The sequence below is a fragment of the Leucopleurus acutus genome, assembly GCF_964270905.1.
Source record: "Leucopleurus acutus genome assembly, chromosome: X".
In the NCBI taxonomy this organism is placed as follows: domain Eukaryota; kingdom Metazoa; phylum Chordata; class Mammalia; order Artiodactyla; family Delphinidae; genus Leucopleurus; species Leucopleurus acutus.
Genome location: NC_139148.1, coordinates 67,116,927 through 67,139,134, shown reverse-complemented (window position 1 = coordinate 67,139,134; position 22,208 = coordinate 67,116,927). Strand labels below are relative to the sequence as shown.

Below are 22,208 nucleotides of genomic sequence, written 5' to 3'. Positions count from 1 at the left end.
TATGTGCTTTGCCTTGTTTTGGGGGTTTGACAGGACAGCAATGGCATATGAAGTATAAAGTCTATGGGGGGTAAAAGAGGTTTGATTAAGCAGGCCATTTACCTACTATACATGTATGTGTATGTGTACATGTGAACATGTATGTATACATGGGTATATGTATTTGTGTATGTGTAATCATATATGTGTATGTACAGTGTATAATTGCTTTATGTCCTGTGACCACTGACTGATTAACACCTTATGGTTGATGATGCTGGTAAATAATATTCAATTAAAGCTCAGCTACAAGTTGCTTGACTATGTTAAGGCCTCAGACAGCCATAGCTGAGTCACAGCATCCCCCCAAAATTAAAAAATACCAAATGCATGAAACCACAGTTATGTGTGAGCATGGGCTGTTTAGTCATTAGTCCATGTCATTAGTCCATCAAGATGTCTTAAGAGGAAAGCATGGGAAATTTTAGATGAGATGGTCTTGAAGAACCAGATGGCAGATATAATTCATTTATAGAAACATCCATGATTCATGGTCCCAGAGCCAGAAGAGGGACGTGTGTTGGGTGAGTCAATGATTTCTCATGCCTTACTGATTAAGCTCTGGTCATTAGTTATGATAAGCATGTTGACTGGAAATAATTTGACAGTGTGCTATGTACAATTAATAGATGCATGTCCTATGTAATATTAACCATTCTGGTTACTTCATAAATATTTATATTGCCTAGGATTCACTGTATTTTGATCATATAATATCTTATATAATATCAATAAACTAATGTACATGTTTATACTCATGGGGTATATAGTTAATGCACGATTATACATACCATGCATTATGCACAAAAAAGCAAACATATGTATTTATATATGTGGAGGAGTGCCTAATACATGAAATACATAGTATTATTATTCAGATAATGCCATTTTTAATACTTACATAGTATTCAGGGGTAGTGTAGATGTCCCATAATAAATTATTGAGGGAATAGTATAAGTAGATTTCAGCTTTGGGTGCTGATGGTGGAGCTGGATCTTCTTTCTTGAGTCTTAGTGAGATGTGTTGCTCTCCTTTTCTGGCTTACAAGAGCAAGGTAATGGAAATACGACAAAGACTCTTCATTTTAGGAGATTGTTTTCAATGATGCTTGTTACTGGTATTAGGAGTAACATTAAGAAAAACAAATAGGATAGATGTTAGTTGTCTGATGATGATAAATGGGTGTTCAACTGGTTGCCCTGTTGTTCATTTTCATGTTAATGTTAATAGATCTGCTACTAGTACTCAGAATAGACATTGGCTGAGAGGTCAGAATGATATACTTTGTTGTTTTGATGTATGAAGTATAGGGATAATTGCTAGGATTAGGATTGAAAAGATTAAGGCTAGTTTGTTGGGAATTGATCATAGAATTGCATATACAAATAAGAAATATCACTCTGGTTTGATATGAGAGGGTGTGTTGAGGAAGTTGATTGGAGTGTAGTTGTCTGGGTCTCCTGGAAGATCAGGTAAGAATAGCACTAGTATTAGTAAGATTACAAATAGGAATAAGACATCCAAGATATCTTTGTGTAGTATTGATGAAAAATAGGATTTTGTCGATATTGGATGAGATTACTGTGAACTTATTAGAACACGTTTCACGGAGAAATAGTATGTGGATGACTGCTAAGGCTGCAATGATATATGGAAGGATAAAGTGGAAGGCAAATAATCATGTAAGGTTGCCTTATCAACTGAGAACCCTCCTCAGATTCATTTGACTAGTTAAGTGCCAATGTAAGGAATTGCTGAAAGGAGGTTTGTGATGACTATTGCCCTTCAGAGGGATATTTGGCCTCATGGTAAAATGTAACCTATGAATGCTGTAGCTATTACAGTCAACAACAGAATAACTCCAATGTTTCATGTTTCTAGGAAAGTGTAGGATCCATAATAAAGGTCTCACCCTACATTAATATATAAGCAAATAAAGAACATGGAAGCTCCGTTTGCCTGTAGGTATCAGATGATTCATCTGTAATTTACATCTCGGCCAATGTGTGTTATGGAAGAGAAGACAGTTATTGTACCTGATGTGTAACTTATTACTAGAAATAACCCTGTCAAGATTTGTAGAACTAAACAAATACTGAATACGGAACCAAAGTTTCATCATGATGAAATGTTTGATGGAGCTGGAAGATCAATAATTGTGTTGTTAATAATTCAGATAAAAGTGTGGGATGTTCAAATGTTGGTCATTAGTGTTCTTACAGTTGAAATACAGCAATGATTTTTCACGTCATTGAACATGTTTAGATTCCAAGTAAGAAAAATTATGACATACATGGTATTTATTTTAAGTACTATTTTTATATTTAGTTTTGTAGGTTTTTCTTCAAAACATTCAACTATTTGTGGTTGGCTTGAGTTAACTGTGAGTGGTGGCATTGGTTGTGGGATTGTAATAAAATTTAGTGGATCATTTTTGGGTTTAATGCATTTTTAAAATTTATTTGGGGAGCATATTTGTGGTATTTGGTTATACTACAGCTATGGCTACTGAGTGGTATCCTAAGGTCTGAGTTTCTAATAAAACCGTTGTAGGGATGTTTCTTTCAGGGATGTTAATGGAGCTTGTAATGGTCCTTTATGTTCTAAAAGATGAAAAAGTAGATATTGTGTTTAAATTTAACAGGATGGGGGGATTGAGTAATTTATGATACTGGGGATTCTGGTGACTTTTTGTTTGTTTGTTTGCTTGTTTTAGTGAGGAGACTTTGGGAATTGCTGTGCAGTATAGCTATGGCACTTGGCTTGTGATTGTTATTGGCTGATCACTGCTTATTGGTGTTATGGTAATTATGTAAGTTACTTGTGGAAACTACAAAGCTACAGTCATCAAGACAGTATGGTACTGGCACAAAAACAGACGTATAGATCAATGGAACAGGATAGAAAGCCCAGAAATAAACCCACACACCTATGGTCAACTAATCTATGACAAAGGAGGCAAAGATACACAATGGAGAAAAGACAGTCTCTTCAATAAATGGTGCTGGGCAAACTGGACAGTTATATATAAAAGAATGAAATTAGAACACTCCTTAACACCATACACAAACATAAACTCAAAATGGATTAAAGACCTAAATGTAAGACCAGATACTATAAAAGTCTTAGAGGAAAAGCATAAGAAGAACACTCTTTGACATATTCACAACAAGATTCTTTTTGACCTACCTCCTAGAGTAATGAAAATAAAAACACAAATAAACAAACGGGACCTAATTAAACTTAAAAGGTAGTCCACAGCAAAGGAAACCATAAACAAGATTAAAAGACAACCCTCAGAAAGGGAGAAAATATTTACAAATGAAGCAACTAAGGGATTAATCTCCAAAATATACAAACAGCTCATGCAGCTTAACATCAAAAAAACAAACAACCAAATCAAAAACTGGACAGAAGACCTAAATAGACATTTCTCCAAAGAAGGCATACAGATGGCCAAGAGGCATATGAAAAGATGCTCAGCATCACTAATTATTAGAGAAATGCAAATCAAAACTACAATGAGGTATCACCTCACACTGGTCAGAATGGCCATCATCAAAAAATCTACAAACAATAAATGCTGGACAGGTTGTGGAGAAAAGGGAACCCTCATGCACTGTTGGTGGGAATGTAAATTGATACAGCCACTATGGAGAACCGTATGGAAGTTCCTTAAAAAACTACAAATAGAACTACCATATGACCCAGCAATCCCACTACTGGGCATATACGCAGAGAAAACCATAATTCAAAATGACACATGCACCCCAATGTTTATTGCAGCACTATTTACAATAACTAGGTCATGGAAGCAACTTAAATATCCATAGGCAGATGAATGGATAAAGAAGATGTGGTACATAAATAGAATGAATATTAGTCAGCCATAAGAAAGGAATGAAATTGGGTCATTTGTAGAGATGTGGATGGACCTAGAGACTGTCTATATTCCACATATATACATTAATATATGATATGTTTTTCTCTTTCTAGTCAGAAAAACATATCATATATTAATGTATATATGTGGAATATAGAAAAATGGTACAGATGAACCTGTTTGCAAGGCAGAAATAGAGACACAAACCTAGAGAACAAACGTATGAGCACCAAGGGGGGAAAAGTGGGGTGGGATGAATTGGGAGAATGGGATTGACATATATACAATTAGTTTTATACACTAAAATGTATAAAATGGATAACTAATGAGAACAAGCTGTATACCACAGGGAAGTCTACTTAGTGCTCTGTGGTGATCTAAATGGGAAGGAAATCCAAAAAAGAGGGGATGTATGTATACATATGGCTGATTCACTTTGATGTACAGTAGAAACTACCACAAAATTGTAAAACAACTATACCCCAGTAAAAATTAAAACAAATAAACAAAAAAACCTAGAAATAAATACCAAAGTAATTTTGGAAAATTTAGGTGTTTGTGAACTTTGAAAAGCATGTTACTAATAACCAAGGTGTCAAAGAAGAAATTGCAAGTGAAATAAAAAATATTTAAAGATGAATAAAATGAAAGCAATGGAAGAAAACTTATGGAATGCGATAGTACTTAAAGAAAATATTGCAGCTGTAAACACCTATATTAAATAAGAAGAAAGATCTCAATACAATAACCTAATCTTTCACCTTAAGGAAGTAGATTAAAAAAGCAGCTAAGCCTAAAGCAATCAGAAGGAAAAAATAAAGTAAATTGGCACAGAATTAATGAACTGTAGAATAGAAATGATAAATAAAATCAATAAAAAGAAAAGTTGGCTCTTAGAAAATATTAAAAATTGGTCAACATTTAGGTAGAATTATCAAGAAACAAGAAAGAAAATCAAAATGATTAAAACCAAGGTGAGATAAAGGATATCACTACTGACTTTATAGAAATCAACACAATTTCAAGGAAATTCAATGAATAAGTGTATGAAAACAAATTAGATAACTTGGATGAAATCAGCTACTGCAATAGAAACTTTGAATAGATTTTAAGCAAGCATTAATTGGTATTTTTTAAAAATCCTGCAAAGAAAAGCCCATGCTCAGGCAGTTTCACTGATGAATTCTAACAAATATTTAAATATGAATTAAAGAGTGACGTTAGCATAATGGTGACATAAAACATTCCTTGTTTTTTTGTCCCCCTTTTTAACAACAAAAATTTGGCTTGCATCCATAAACAAAAGTACCTTTGTAGATGTTTTGGGATCCAGCACCATACACCAAGAGATCCTGAAGGAGGTCTCGCCCACCTGTGCATTGGGTAAGAGGCAGACAGATTTCAGTTCCACCTATGGAACCTACAGGAGACTGAACTAGTTCCTGCCCCCCTCAGCTGAGTTCTGGGAGCACCTGGAGAACACTAACAAGGCAGTAACCTATGGAGGAGTAAGCCTTTGTGGAAGTCTAGGTTTCCCAAAGGAGAAGTTACAGCACTCTGCTGGGAAAAAAAGTTTGCATGCATTAGAGTGGGTAAGAGAAACAGTTTGACTTTGCCAGCATCACTTCTTTCCCTAGACAGCACAGCTTAGGGCTAACCAAGATGTCCATTGATTTCTTCCCTGGGGAAAAGGAAGAGAAAATTTGTGAATGCTTGGATTCCCCAGCTGTGCAGGACCCTGCCAAAATGACTCATTTCTTTTTCACAGCATCCAGAGTATGAAACGGGGAGCTCCATGACTGGAGGGATGGAAGAGATGAGGAAAGAGGCAGATAAGTGTCTCAGAAGGCATTAAAAGTACAGGGCTCCTGCTGACTGCAATCTGGAATTCAGAAAGTCTGCCTATGAGCTGAGGAGAAAACATCACCCTCAGATATCATCTAACCCAGTGGCACCCCCGGCGCACTGTGTTCCAAACCCAAATATCCCTCACTCTGCATCCAGCTTCCTGTGTGCTCTTGAGGGTCGCAGTGAGAGCAAAAGCTCTTCACAGACAGGAAGCATGCACAGAGAGCAGATCAGGCTCTGCAGGAAAGGGAGAAACCACAAACATGAGCTGTAGTGCCACCTCTGGGAAAAGGAAAGAGAGGGTGTCAGCAACCAGCCTGAAGCATTATGGGATCAAGAGAAGATACACAAGCTTAATTATTCTGCCATAAGAAGGGACAAGAAGTGTAAAACAGGTGTATTCATACAAGTTCTGAGAAAGCCTCAGAATCTATAGCAAGACTGATATAAAAGTTATCTCTCCCATGAAACCAGTAAAGATTAGAGAAAGTGACTTATACTTTAAATGTGAAAACAGCAACACAAAACTCCAAGGAACATGAAAAATCAAGGAAACATTATATCGCCTAAAGATCACAAAAATCTGCTAGTAACCAAAAGCAAAGGTATGGAGATCTGATTTACCTGATAGGGAATTCAAAATAGGTGTTTAAAGGAAACTCAATGAGGTGTTTAAAAGAAACTCAATGAAGTACAAGAAATCAATGTAAGAAAATTCAACAAAATCATGAAAAACATGACAATAAACATGACAAACTTAACACAGATAGAAATAGTAAAAAAAACCACAGAAATCCTGGGGTTGAATAATTCAGTGACTAAAAATAAGAGAGAAAACTCAAATAAATAAAATCAGAAATGAAAGAGGAGACATTACAACTGATACTACAAAAATATATAGGCTCATAAGAGACTACTATGAACACCAATAAATTGGATAACCTAGAAGAAATGGATACATTCTTAGAAGCATGCAACTCATCAATAGTTATCGTGGCAAATAGAAAATATAAAAAAGATTAATAACGAGTAAGGAGTTTGAATCAATAATCATAAAAATAAAAATACAAAAGAAAACAACAACAACAAAGGAAGAAAACAATGACCAGGTGGTTTCACTGGTGATTTCTACACAATATTTAAGAAATAATTAAGGCCAATCCTTCTCAAACTCTTCCAAATACTTGAAGAGGAGGGAACACTACCAAACTCATTATACGAGGCCAGCATTACCCTGACACCAAAGTCAGTTAAGGACACAATCGGAAAAGAAAAATACAGATCAATATCCCTGATGAACATAGATGCAAAAATTCTGAACAAAATATTAGCAAATCAAATTCAACAACACATTAAAAGGATCACATGCCACAATTTAGTGAGATCTATCCTTGGGATACAAGAATGATTCAAACAAACACAAATCAATAAATGTGATATGCCACATTAATAGAATGAAAGATAAAAATTATATGATCATTTTAATTAATGCAGTAAAAGAATTTGAAAATATCAAACATTCTTTCATGATAAAAGCTCTCAATAAATTGGGTATAGAAGGAACATACATTGACACAGTAAAGGTCACATAAGACAAACCCATACCTAACATCATACTCACCAGTGAAAGGTTGAAAGCTTTTCCTTTAAGATGAGGAATAAGACAAAAGTGCTCACTTTCAACACTGTTACTGAACATAGTACTGGAAGTCCTAGCTAGAACATTCAGGCATGATAAACAAATGAAAGTCATTCAATATGGAAAGAAAGAAGTAAAGTCTTTATTAGCAGATGATAAGATCTTATATATAGAAAATCCTAAAGACTCAATCAAAAAACTGTTACAAACTAAACAACAAATTCAGTAAAGTTGTAAAATACAAAATCAACATACAGAAATCAGTTGTTTTTATACATTAAAACCAAAATACCTGAAAATAAATAAACAATTCCATTCACAATAGCATGGAAAACAATAAACTACTTAGGAATAAATGTAAATAATGAGGTGAAAAATCTGTACACTGAAAACTATAAGGCTCTGATGAAAGAAATTGAAGAAGATACAAACAAATGGAAAGATATCCTTTGTTCTTAGATGGAAAGAACTAGTATTGTTAAAACGACCATACTACTCAAAGCCATCTATAGATTTAATGCAATCTTTATTAAAATTCCAGTGGCATTTTCACAGAGACCCAAAATGCAAGAGCAATTCTGAGAAAGAAGAACAAAGTCAGAGGAAGCACACTTCCTGATGTTAAATCACACTACAAACCTATCAAAACAGTATGGTACTGGCATAAAAATAGACACATAGACCAATGGAAAAGAATCAAGAGCCCAAGAATAAACCTCCACATTTATGGTCAGCTAATATGGTCAGCTAATATTTGACAAGGGAGCCAAGAATGCTTCTGGGGAAATGATAGTCTCTTCCACAAATGGTGTTGAGAAAACTGGATAACCACATGAAGAAGAACAAAATTGGACTCTTATTTTACACCACCAAAAAAATTAACTCAAAATGGATTAAAGACTTAAACATAAGATCTATCATAAAACTGCCAGTAGAAAACACATGGGAGGCTCCCTGATATTGGTCTTAGCAATGATTTTTGGATATGACACCAGAAGAACAAACAACAAATGTAAAAAATCAATAAGTGAGACTACATACAATTTTAAAAGTTTCTGCACAGAACAAAAAGCAAAAGGAAACAAAACAAAAACAAACAAATGAAAAGTCAACTTAATGAAATGAGAAAAATATTTGCAAACCATAGAGTTGATAAAGGGTTAATACCTGCAATATATAAACTCAGTAAAAAACAATATGATTAAAAAGTGGGCAGAGAGACTGAATAAACATTTTTCCAAGGAAGATATCCAAATGTCCAACAGGTACATGAAAAGATGCTCAATCATTACTAATCATCAGGGAAACACAAATAAAACCATGATGAGATATTACCTCATAACTATTAAAATGACTATCATCAGGAAGACAAGAGATAATAAGTGTTCTTTAGGATATGGAGATAAGGGAACACTGGTACACTATAAGTGGGATTGCAAATTTATTTAGCTACTATGGAAACATTACAGAAGTTCAACACAAATTTAAAAATAGAGATACCATGTGATCCAGCAATTCCACTTCTAGATGTATATCCAAAAGAAATGAAAAGAGGGCATCAAAGAGATCTGCAGTCCCATGTTTATTGAAATATTATTCATAATTGCCAAGATATGAAAACAACCTAAGCATCCACAAACAGATGAATGGAAAAGAAGAAGTGATAATATAATATAATGTAATATATACAAATATATTATTTAGCCATAAAAAAGAAGGAAATCCTGCCATTTGCAACAACATATATGTACCTTGAGGGCATTTTGCTACATGAAGTAAATCAGTCAGGAAAAGACAAATACTGCATGATTTCACTTATATGTGGAATGTAAAAAGTCCAATTCAGAAAAAGAGATTAAATAATGGTTACCAGGGGCTGGAGTATGGGGAGTTGGTCAATGAGTACATACTTCCAGTTAGAAGGTGAACAATTTGAATATCTAATGTACAACATTGTGATTATAGTTACCAATACAGTATTATATACTTGAAAGTTGCTAAGAGAGTAAATCTTAAATGTTATCACCACAGAAAAGAATTGATAATTATGTGACATAATAGAGGTGTTAACTAACACTACCATTGTAATCATATTGCAATATATAAGTGCATTAGATCATCACACTGTACATCTTAACTTTACACAGCATTATATGTCGATATATATTAATAAAACTGAAAAAATATGAATTAATTCCAATTATCCACACGGTCTTCCAATATATACAAGAGAATGCAGCTTTTCCCAATTCTTTCTATTAGCATTTACTTCCTTTAATACCATAACCAGAAAATGATAACACAAAAGTATACAGACCGATATCCCTCATGAATTCAGACAGAGCAATTCTCAATAAAATAACAAACTAAATACAGTAACATGTATAAAAAGATTACACAACATATCCATGGGGGATTTATTCCAGGAATGCAAGGATGGTTTAACATCTAAAAATCCACTAATGTAATACACCTATAGAATGAAGGACAAGATACAAATGATCATCTCAATAGATTCAGAAGAAGAACTGGACAAAATCTGACACACATTTTTTTTAACATCTTTATTGGAGTATAGTTGTTTTACATTGTCGTGTTAGTTTCTGCTATAGAACAAAGTGAATCAGCTATAAGTATACTTATATCCCCATATCCCTTCCCTCTTGCATCTACCTCCCATCCTCCCAAATCTGACACACTTTTAAGTTAAAACTATTGACAATCTTTGAATAGAAGGGAACTTCCTTAACCTGATGAAATGCATTTATGAAAAAAAATCACAATTAAAATCATACTGTATGGCTATAGACTGAGAGCTTTCCACTAAGTTCAGAATCAAGACATGGATGTCCACTCCCACCTCTTACATTACATATTTCTTGAGATTATTATTGTCAAAGTAATTAGGTAATGAAAATATATTTTAAAAAACAGTTTTGAAGGGAAGTACATGATCTCAATTTGCAGATTTCTCAATCTTGTACACAGAAATATATAAAGAATCCACTAAAAACTACTATGACTAATAAAAAGTTCAGCAAGATTGCAGAATGCAAGATAAAATTTTACAAAAATTTTTATTCTATATACTAGCAATGAACAATCTAAAAATTAAATTAAAAAAAGAATTACATTTGTGATAGCATCAAAAGAATAAATATTTAGGAATAAATTTAATACAAGAATTACAAGACTTGTACACTGAAAACTACAAAATATTGTTGAAAGAAACTAAAGACAACCAAATAAGTATAAAGATATTTCATATTAATTAATTGAAAAATTTAATATTATTAAGACTGCAATACTCCTCAAACTTGTCTGCAGATTCAATGTACTGTTCATGAGAATCCCGGTTGGCTTCCTTACAGTAACTGACAAGCTGCCCCTGAAATTCATGTGAAAACTCAAAGGACCTAAAATATCCAAAATAATCTGTAAAAAGAAGAATAAGTTTGGAAGAACAACACTTACTGGTTTCAAAACTTTTTATAAAGTTATGGTAATCAACAAAATGTGGCCCTGCCATAAGCAAAGGGAATAGAATTGATGAATAGATAAATGGAATAGAATATAATTACATTTATGGTAAATTTATTTTTGACAGAGATTCCATAGCAACCCAATGGGAGAAAATAGTATTTTCAACAAATGGTGCTGGAACTATTGGATATCTACATGCAAAAGAATAAAGTTGTGCCCCTACACTGCACTATATGCAAAACTTAACTCAAAATATGTCATAAACTTAAATGTAATTCCAGAAGTCATAAAACTCTTAAAAGAAAACATAGGAATAAATCTTTGAAATCTTGAATTTGAAGTGGTTTCTTTAGGTGTAACACCAAAAATACAAGCAATCTAAAAATAATCAGTGCAATTGGAGTTTATCAAAATTAAAAAAAAAACTTTTGAGCTTCAAAGAACACCATCAAGAGAGTAAAAAGAGAGCCTACACAATGGGAGATATTATTTTCACATTGTATATCTGATAATAGTCTTGAATACAGTATATGTAAAGAACTGTTACATATTATCATTTAGTAATATAGTACACACTCAACAATAAAAATGCAGATAATCCATTTAAAAATGGGCGAATGATTTGAATAGACTTCTCTCCAAAGGAGATAAGCAAATGTCCAATAAGGGCATGAAAGGTGCTGAACGTTATTAGTCATCAGGGTACTGCAACTCAAAACTACCAGCAGGGGCTTCCCTGGTGGTGCAGTGGTTGAGAGTCCACCTGCTGATGCAGGGGACACGGGTTTGTGCCCCGAACCGGGAGGATCCCATGTGCCATGGAGTGACTGGGCCCGTGAGCCATGGCCGCTGAGCCTGCGTGTCTGGAGCCTGTGCTCCGCAGCGGGAGAGGCCACATTGGTGAGAGGCCCGCGTACCACAAAAAAAAAAAAAAAAAAAACTACCAGCAGATACCATTTACCACACACTAAAATGGCTATAAAGCAAAAGATAGTCAATAACAAGTGTTGGTAATGATGTAGGGAAACTGAGCCATAATGCAGTGCTGGTAGAAATGTTAAATGGTGAAGACTCTTTGGAAAACAGTTAGGAAGTTCCTCTAAATGTTAAATATAGTGTTACTATATGACTCAGCAATTCTACATCTAGATACACAGAGAAAATAATGACAACTCATACCCACAGAAAAGCTTGTGCAAGAGTATTCATAGTAGCATCGTTCTCAATAGCTATAAAGTGGAAACACATCCAATGTCCATCAACTGAAAAATGGATAAACAAATTATTATTTATGTATACATAGGAATAATATTTCACCATAAAAGGAAGTTATGATACATACTACAACATGGAGAACCTTGAAAACATTCTAAGTGAAAGAAGTTCATCACAAAAGACCAAGTATTGTATGTTTCTATTTATAGGAAATATTCAGAGTATACAAATACAGAGACAGAAAGTAGATTATTTCTTGCCCAGGCCTGGCAGGGGTGTCTAGGTTAATTGGCAGTAACAGCTTATGGGTACAGGCTTTCTTTTTAGGGTGATGAATATGTTCTAAAATTCAGCTGTGTAGATGGTCACGTAACTGTATGAATATACAAAAAACATTGAATTGTACACTTTAAATGCATGCATTTTGTGGTATATAAGTTGTTACCTCTACAAATCTGTTTAAAATACCTGCTATGACGTTTTCTTTTCATTTTAAAAGGATTTATCATTTAGTAATATAGTAATGTTAAGGTTTATCTAGTCTAATAAGAGCTGTCATTAATGTTAAAACAATGAACCAAAAGAATGCTTATATTTCCATTTTAGGTAAATTATTTCTGTGCCAAAGGCTTATTATTAGGGCTTCATGATCTTGACTGTAGTATACATGCCATATGGTGGTAATTTATCCTAACTGAGCATTTATTTTTTAGTTGAATCATTCTTTATGAAGTATTGCTTGATAATGCAATCACAATCCCATAACTAATTGTTAAAAAAAATTAAAACAATCAAAACACAACTTAAAGCTCCAAGGATTCAATATGCTTTCTGGAACAGAAAACAGAATCTTAGGGGTGGAAATAAAAAGTACTTATTGGGCTTCCCTGGTGGCACAGTGGTTGAGAGTCCGCCTGCCGATGCAGGGGACGCGGGTTCGTGCCCCGGACCGGGAAGATCCCACATGCCGCGGAGCGGCTAGACCTGTGAGCCATGGCCGCTGAGCCTGCGTGTCCGGAGCCTGTGCTCCACAACGGGAGAGGCCACAGCAGTGAGAGGCCCGTGTACCGCAAAAAAAAAAAAAAGTACTTATTAGTTAAAAATAAGTACTTATAAGCACCCTGGTTTGTCCCCTTATGTTTGCAAGATTAAATGTTCATGGACAAGAATATAAAGCAAAGCTATTTATACTCTGAATATTATCTCTGGCCTCCTGAAGTGATTGACTTTAGTCTCTGGGGTGGTTCTGATTCTAAATTGATAGGAGCAGTGTCTGTATAGTTTTCCATTAGATATAGCCTGCTCCAGTGTATTTTCTGAATCATCAAATAATTCATATACGATAATTTCCAAAACATTTGGTATATCTCTGTGAAGAAATATTTGGCTGGCCAAGAAGTTCGTTTAGGTTTTTCCATAAGATCTTCAAGTTAGGGTAAATCTAAAGGCCAAGAGCATATAGACTCATCATTCACATGGAAAGTATCTGTGATGCTAAGCTGCTGCTGGAAGGATAAAATATTTTGAATAAATTTATATTTAATTTTTTCAATTGACCTAAACTAAGCTTTGTTAGCTCATTTTGAAGCTGATTGTCCAATGATTCTGAACATCATTTAACCCTTTCTCTTTTGAAAAACTTGGTCTGACATTTTTCTTTACCTCAAAAAAAAAAGACGTTAAAATTTTGTCTATAATTGTAAAAATAACACCTGCTCATTTAAGTATATTTAAAAAATAGAAAAAGTAGAAAGAGGAAAAGTGTACAGATGTAGTATTATCACTCTCAAAGCAATGATTGTTAAGACTTTGGTTGTATCTGTAAAACACATACATCACAGTAGATATATTAAATAAATGTTAGCACAGCTTTTGGAGAAGGTTAGGTTTGAATTCTACTTCTGCTTGCTCCCCCCCCAATAGTCAGAATAGAATATTTATTTTCTTACTGTTTTAAAATATTTGCAATTTTCTTATTTAATTAAATTTTACATTGAGTTATAACTCAAAATTTTAGCCACAAATAGTGAAAAGTTCAGTCAATCCATTTTTTTTCTTTTTTCTTTTTTTTCTTTTGTGGTACGCGGGCCTTTCACTGCTGTGGCCTCTCCCGTTGTGGAGCACTGGCTCCGGAGACGCGCAGGCCCAGCGGCCATGGCTCACAGGCCCAGCCGCTCTGCGGCATGTGGGATCTTCTCGGACTGGGGCACGAACCCATGTCCCCTGCACTGGCAGGCAGACTCTCAACCACTGCGCCACCAGGGAAGCCCCAGTCAATCCATTTTTGTTTGTCTGCTTAGCACTGAACAAATTAAACTAATTTTTAAAATTGTTTCGACATTTTTAAACTGAATTCACTGAATCAATCAAGTACTTTTGCATCCCAGTTAGGTTATTTTATCTAAGGGTTTTAGAAGGTTGAATTATTAGGAATCAATTTCATTCATTCCTTCATAAATTTATATATAAGAACTCACTGTGTGGGGAGCAATATAATATATGGTTTTTAATCTGTTAGATACTACTATGAGATGATTTATCAGCTGTATGGTTGTGTACAAGTTTCTTGACCTCCCTTCACTTTATCTCTCTATCTGTAAAATGTAATTAGTTACAATACCCTCTTTCACAGGGTGTTTTTTTGAGAATTAAATTGGATAATACATATAAAGTATGTAGCACAGTTTCTGACACATAGTAAGTGTTCAATAAAAGTTTTCTATTATGACCTTAGGTCTACCACTGTGGACAATACAGAGATATATGACCTGATCCCTACCCTTAAAAGCTTATTTTTAGTTGAAGAAGTAACACCCATCAAGATGCTAAAAATATTTTGATAATTAATAAATAATACAAGACAGAAATATCAATACATCTCAATACAAGAGATGCCAGAAAGTAGTATGTAAGTGCCAAATTAGTGGATACATTGAACTTCAGTGGAGGTTCATGAAATAGATGAAATTTGAAATTTATAAATGAAGAGTAACATCTGAGTCAAAGATCCCCCCAAAATGTATAAGTGTAGAAAAAAGGGTGGTGTCAATGAATTACTCATCCAGACTGGCCTGCCTTTACTTAGGAGTGAATATCTTAGCCAGGCTTAAAAAAAATCTTATAAAAGAGCAATCCTGAAAATTGTTAACCACTAACTCCTTTATATGGGAAATCAATAAGATCCTATAAAATTTTTCCTTATGGACTTTGTACTGTTTATAAAATGCATCTTATTCTAGATCTCCTGTGTGTTTGTAGTACAGAAATTAATGTTTTCTAAAATACTCAGCACACAACTGCATGAATATAGTTCTCTTTTTATTTTCTTATTTGGTCTTGATTAATAACACTTCTTGGTTCCTGTATTATCACTTAATATTATTTATGGTTAAATTTATGAAAAATTACACTGTGTGCTTAGGAAGTCGCCTTACCAAAGGTAACTGGAGATTGTTGTAGAAATTATATTACTGGAAATAACTACCAAACGAAATCACCTGGATTGTGAATTCTTCTTTTTTTAATAAATTCTGAGATTATGCTGCTTTGTAATATAAGAAAAACTTCAATCTTTAAAAGCTGGCAAAAAATAACAAAAAATTATTTTATAAAAAGCATTTTTTGAACATCTGTATTGGAGAATAATTGCTTCACAATGGTGTGGTAGGTTCTTCTTTATAACAAAGTGAATCAGCTATACATATACATATATCCCCATATCTCTTCCCTCTTGCATCTCCCTCTCTCCCACCCTCCCTATCCCACCCCTCTAGATGGTCACAAAGCACCAAGCTGATCTCCCTGTTCTCTGAGGCTGCTTCCCACTAGCTATCTATTTTACATTTGGTAGTGTATATATGTCCATGCCATTCTCTCACTTTGTCCCAGCTTACCCTTCCCCCTCCCCGTGTCCTCAAGTCCATCCTTTAGTGGGTCTGCATCTTTATTCCCATCCTGCCCTTAGGTTCTTCATGACCATCTTAAAAATATATATTTTAAAGAACTTCTTGTGTAGCTAGTTTAATTTCACTTTCTATGTCTATTTTATAGGGTATTCCTATCATACAATATGAGATGCATGGAAGTTATACAATTTAATAGTATCTATCTATCTATCTATCTATCTATCTATGTGTCATCTAGATTCTTACTCTTAAGACAGTGGGGGAAACATTTGTATATAGAGAGTTTTTTTATCTGTGATCCTCAAACCATCCAACTTATTTGGACAGCTTAAAAAGCCAAAGTTGTATGAACACATGTGATATACCTTAAACCAATCTTGTCAAACATAGGTCTGCATGCTGGTTAATAACTAGGATTTTAGTAGACCTTGATGAAATGAGAAAAAAAGAGGGACATATTAATTTTATATTTCAATGTATGATTTCTAGCTTCCTTTCTTTTGAAGGACTATCATTTATTCTGAGATTATGTCCTTTCAACTCCTTTTGGTGTTAAAATTGCCTTTCTAACTTCCAGGTCTGCCAAGATGGGAATCCTATTTCTCCCTAGTGCTTCCTCTTGCAAATAAATTCCCTAGTTGTAACAAAACAGAAAAAAGTTATAAGCAGACTCTGAATGATGGGAAGAGAGAGCGGACTGGCTAGGGACATGAGATTTTAGTAATGATGTAGTGGATTTCCTTTTGCCTCCCATATATCCTGAATGGGAAAGTGGAGAGGCCCTCAATTCAAAGTCACCGATGAGCACAGCTGAAGAAAAAAAACTGTTCCCCTTATCCAAAAGACTGGAAAAAGCATAGCCTAACAGAACAGAGAAAAAATACATAGTACACGACCTAATCCTGACAAATACTGATGGAAAATCTAGCATTCTATAACCCCCCACCTCAAATCAAGGCAGGCTGAATGGACCTTATCTGCCCACCTCCTCCTTCCTGTAGGAACAGGGTCTGGTGGTTTGTTTCCCCTGACTGGTTGTGGGCAAAGCAAGGATCTGATTTTCATCCCCAGCTTGGTGGAAGCAGGCTTCTCTCAGAATCCCCCACCAAATTAATTTTGGCAGGGTTAAGCAGAAAGCTGATCTTCCATCCACCACGTGGTGGCAGAAGGCAGTGCTTCCAACTCTCTTACCATGGTAGTCATGAGGGAATCCAGCAGGGAGCTCGGATGCCACACCAGCCAGCAACAACAAGACTTACAGAGGTGAGGCAGGCTAGTTGGCACTCTGCTTTCTCACTCACCCCTGTTTCAGCAGGGTACCAAAGGGAGATGAGTCTTTACCTACATTCAGCAACAATGAAAGTGAATAAAGTGGTTTTAAGAGGGACTAGTTGGCACTCCATTCCACGCACCCCACTCTGTCAGCAGAGCCTAGTTGGGAGCTAAACCTTCATTACCATCCAGCATTAACAAGGTGGATCAGGCTGCGAGATGTGGGCTAAGTGATATAATTCTTCCACTACTATTATTTCTGGTTTAGGCACGGGGACAGAGCTTACAACTCACACGTTTTCAATGAGATGGTGTGAGTCAGCACTACATATTTTTATGGGGTTGTAACAGTGGAGCATAGCAGGTAACAATTTCTAACCCCTCCCCAGATCTGTGTGCTACACCTAATTAGGATGACTCCCTGCTAAAAAGATTAAACAAAATCCTAAGTCTCAAGACAAAATACCCAAAATGCCTAGGATACAATAGAGATCATTCATTTTATTAAGAACCAGGACAATCACAACTTGAACAAGAAAAGAAAGACAAGAAATGTCAATACTTACATGACAGATGTTGGAATTATCTGACAAGGATTTTAATTCATCTTTCCAAAAAAGTGTTTTCTGTGAGCAATCAGGAACACATTTGAAACAAATGAAAAAAAAAGGAAATTTCAGCAAAGAAATAGAAGATATAAAAATACCAAAGGTAAATTATAAAAATAGAAAATAAGGTAACTGAATTTGAAAAAAATCAGCAGATGGGATTAATGGTAGATTGGAAATGACAGAGCATAAAATCAGTGAATTTAAGGGCAGATCAATAGAATTTACCCAATGTTAATAACAGAGAAAAAACAAAGTGAGAATAAAAAGAGTCTAGAGGACCTATGGGAATACAATGAAAGAGGTAACAGTAATATCATCAGCATCAGAGAATGGAATAAAAATATTCAAAGAACAAATGGCAGAAAACTTCTTTAACTTAGCAAAAATCATAAACATAGAGACCCAAGAAGCTTAGAAAACCCTAAATAGGATAAACTCAAATAAATATATGCCAAGACACATCAGAATTAAATTCTGAAAGCCAAAGATAAAAATATATATATCTTGAAATCAACCCGAGAGAAATAATGCATTACCTATATGGAAACACAAATTCTATTGACAACAGATTTCTCATGTAAAGTCATGAAGGCCAGAAAGAAGTGACACAATGCTTCTCAAGTACTGAAATAAAAGAATTGTCAACTGTAAATTTTATATCTAGCAAAATATCCTTCAGGAATGAAAGGGAATTTAAAAACAAAATCAAGCAAAGAAAGAAAGAAACAAACAAAAAAACTAAACCTACAACTACCTTATGATGCAGCAAATGCATTCTTCAGCGTTTATCTCAGATAAATGAAAGTGTTACACAAATGTTTATAGTAGCTTCATCTGTAGTAGCTCCAAACTGAAAACTACCAAAATATATTTCAATAGGTGAGTAGTTAAATAAACTGTGGTACATGGTACATCCATACTCAACAATAGATGGGGTTTCTCGTTGAACGCAGCGGCAGCTCTATAGGTTGCTGTTTTCTCCTTCAGTGGACCTGGGCCTGCGCTCCAGCAACCATGTCTAAGGGACCTGCAGTTGGCATTGATCTTGGCACCACCCATTCTTGTGTGGGTGTCTTCCAGCACAGAAATGTGTAAATAATTGCCAATGATCAGGGGAACAGAACTACACCAAGTTATGTCACCTTTAATGATACCGAACGATTGATCGGTGATGCTGCAAAGAACCAAGTTGCAATGAATCCCACTAACACTTTGATGCCAAACGCCTCATTGGACGAAAATTTAATGATGCTGTTATCCAGTCTGATATGAAGCATTGGCCCTTCATGGTGGTGGCGAATGATGCAGGCAGGCCTGAAGTTCAAGTAGAATACAAGGGAGAGGCAAAAAGTTTTTATCCAGAGGAGGTGTCATCCATGGTTTTGACAAAGATGAAGGAAATAGCAGAAGCCTACCTTGGGAAGACTGTTACCGATGCTGTTGTTACAGTACCTGCTTACTTTAATGATTCTCAGTGTCAGGCTACCAAAGATGCTGGAACTATTGCTGGGCTCAGTGTACTTAGAATTATCAGTGAGCCAACTGCTGCTGCTATTGCCTATAGCTTAGACAAAAAGGTTGGAGCAGAAAGAAATGTGCTGATCTTTGATATATGTGGTGGCACTTTTGATGTGTCAATCCTCACTATTGAGGATGGAATCTTTGAGGTCAAATCTACAGCTGGAGATACCCACTTAGGTGGAGAAGACTTTGACAACCGGATGATCAACCATTTTATTGCAGAATTCAAGTGCAAGCACAAGAAGGACATCAGTGAGAACAAGAGGACTGTCCATCGCCTTCATACTGCTTCTGAGCATGCTAAGTGCACTCTCTCTTCCAGCACCCAGGCCAGTATTGAGATTGATTCCCTCTATGAAGGAATTGACTTCTATACCTCAATTACCCATGCCCGATTTGAAGAACTGAATGCTGACCTGTTCAGTGGCACACTGGACCCTGTGGAGAAAGCCCTTCTGGATGCCAAACTAGACAAGTCTCAGATCCATGATATTGTCCTGGTGGGTGGTTCAACCCACATCCCCAAAATTTGGAAACTTCTACAGGACTTCTTCAGTGGGAAAGAACTTAATAAGAGCATCAACCCTGATGAGGCTTTTGCTTATGGTGCAGCTGTCCAGGCAGCCATTTTATCTGGAGACAAATCTGAAAATATTCAAGACTTGCTGCTGTTGGATGTCACTCCTCTTTCCCTTGGAATTGAAACTGCTGGTGGAGTCATGATTGTCCTCATCAAGCACAACACCACCATTCTCAGCAAGCAGATGCAGATCTTCACAACATACTCGGACAACCAGCCCGGTGTACTCATTCAGGTTTATGAAGGTGAGTGTGCCATGACCAAGGATAACAACCTGCTTGGCAAGTTTGAAATCACAGGCATACCTCTTGCCCCCCGTGGTGTTCCTCAGATTGAAGTCACTTTCGATATTGATGTCAATGGCATCCTCAATGTCTCTACTGTGGATAAGAGCACAGGAAAAGAGAACAAGATTACCATCACTAATGACAAGGGCCATTTGAGCAAGGAAGACATTGAACGCATGGTTCAGGAAGCAGAGAAGTATAAAACTGAAGATGAGAAGCAGCGGAATAAGTTGTCTTCAAAGAATTCTCTTGAATCTTATGCTTTCAACATGAAAGCTACTGTTAAGGATGAGAAACTTCAAGGCAAGATTAATGATGAGGACAAACAGAAGATTCTTGATAAGTGTAATTAAATAATCAACTGGCTTGATAAGAACCAGACTACAGAGAAGGAAGAATTTGAACATCAGCAGAAGGAGCTGGAAAAAGTCTGCAACACCATCATTACCAAGCTGTACCAGACTGCAGGAGGCATGCCAGGAGGAATGTCAGGTGGAATGCCCAGGGGCTTCCCTGGTGGTGGAGCTCCTCTGTCTGGTGGTGCCTCCTCTGGGCCCACCATTGAAGAGGTTGATTAAGCCAGCCTAGCATAGGTTTAGCATTGCTCAACACAACATGGAAGGAGCCAAATTTGTAGCAAATTCCATGGCAGTTTTATAGTTGAGCTGCTGTAGTAAACTGGGCATTCTTGATACTTGAACATGGAATGTGTGCACAGGGAAAGGAAATAACATTGCACTTTACAAGCACTGTATTGTAAGTGGAAAATGCAATGTCTTAAATAAAAATGTATTTAAAATTGGCAAAACAGAACAAAAACAATAGATGGGGACAAGCTATTGATACATACATGAACTTGACTGGATCTTAAAGACATTATGCTGTATGAAAGATCCCAGTGCCAATAGATTACATACTGTATCATTCAATTTATATAACATTTTAAATGTGCAAAAGTGTAGAGTTTGAGAACAGATTAGTGATTTCCTGTTGTTAGAGATGAGGAGGAGGGGTGGCTGCATTTATAAAAGGACAACAGTAGAAAAGATCCTTAAAGTGATAGTACTGTTAATACTGTTAATATGGTGGTAGTTAAACAAAGTTACACTTGTGATAAAATTCCATAGAATTATACAAACAGAAATGAGAGCACATAAAACTGATGAGCTCTAAATAAAGTCAGTGGATTGTAACAATATTTGTTTCCTCATTTTGCTATTGCTTTATAGTTTTGCAAGATTTTATCATTAGGGGGGAATTGGTTATAGGGTATACAGCATCTTTCTGTAATTTGGGGGATACTTTCTATTAATCTATAATGATTTTTAAATAAAAAGATATTTTAAAGTGAGTGCCCACGACAAAAATTGCCTTTCCTTTATGAAATCATGGGAATAGTATTTTGTCGTTGGTGTTTTAAAATTCTATTTCCTTAGCAAAATAAAAAGTTGTCAACACTATGTTGGTCTATACAATGTAGTTTTTAAAATGCTGCAAATATTTAAAATCTAAAAGATCTGGAGTAATTGAAGTAAATTGTACTAGAGTGTGGCTTTTGGAAGAAAGTATGAATGGAAGAAAAAGGGAAAAGAAAGTAGGTAAACAGAAGTTTCCAGATTTTTTTCTCTATCTCTTTGTTTCACTCTCTATTTTAAGAAAATATTAGTCACAGGGTCAAAAGTAATAAGATAAAAAAATTAGACCCACTTTCCACTTTGACGTATCCTAACTTGTGGCTATCTATAAAGTATCAAAATTGTGCTACTGTAAGTATGATTTCAAGGAATTCCAATCCAGGGATCACAGTAATGCTCTACTCATGGAGAGAACAAACTTGAATAGAACCAAAGATACATTTTTAGTTCTAAGTTTTCAGCAACTGATTTTCAGGGAGCATAAGAAAATTTGCTGGAAATGACATATT

The 22,208-nt window shown here is 35.4% G+C and overlaps 1 protein-coding gene across 1 annotated transcript; it reads left to right on the top strand.

Moving 5' to 3' along the window:
* Positions 1-18,910: 18,910 nt before the first annotated feature.
* Positions 18,911-20,962, top strand: LOC309978218 (heat shock cognate 71 kDa protein-like; the record flags this gene model as incomplete). Its single annotated transcript, XM_082864585.1, is given in 4 exon segments — positions 18,911-18,988; positions 18,992-19,103; positions 19,106-20,314; positions 20,777-20,962. Coding segments are annotated over 4 exon segments (1,485 nt in total). The 3' UTR covers positions 20,863-20,962.
* Between the last annotated feature and the right edge of the window lie 1,246 nt (positions 20,963-22,208).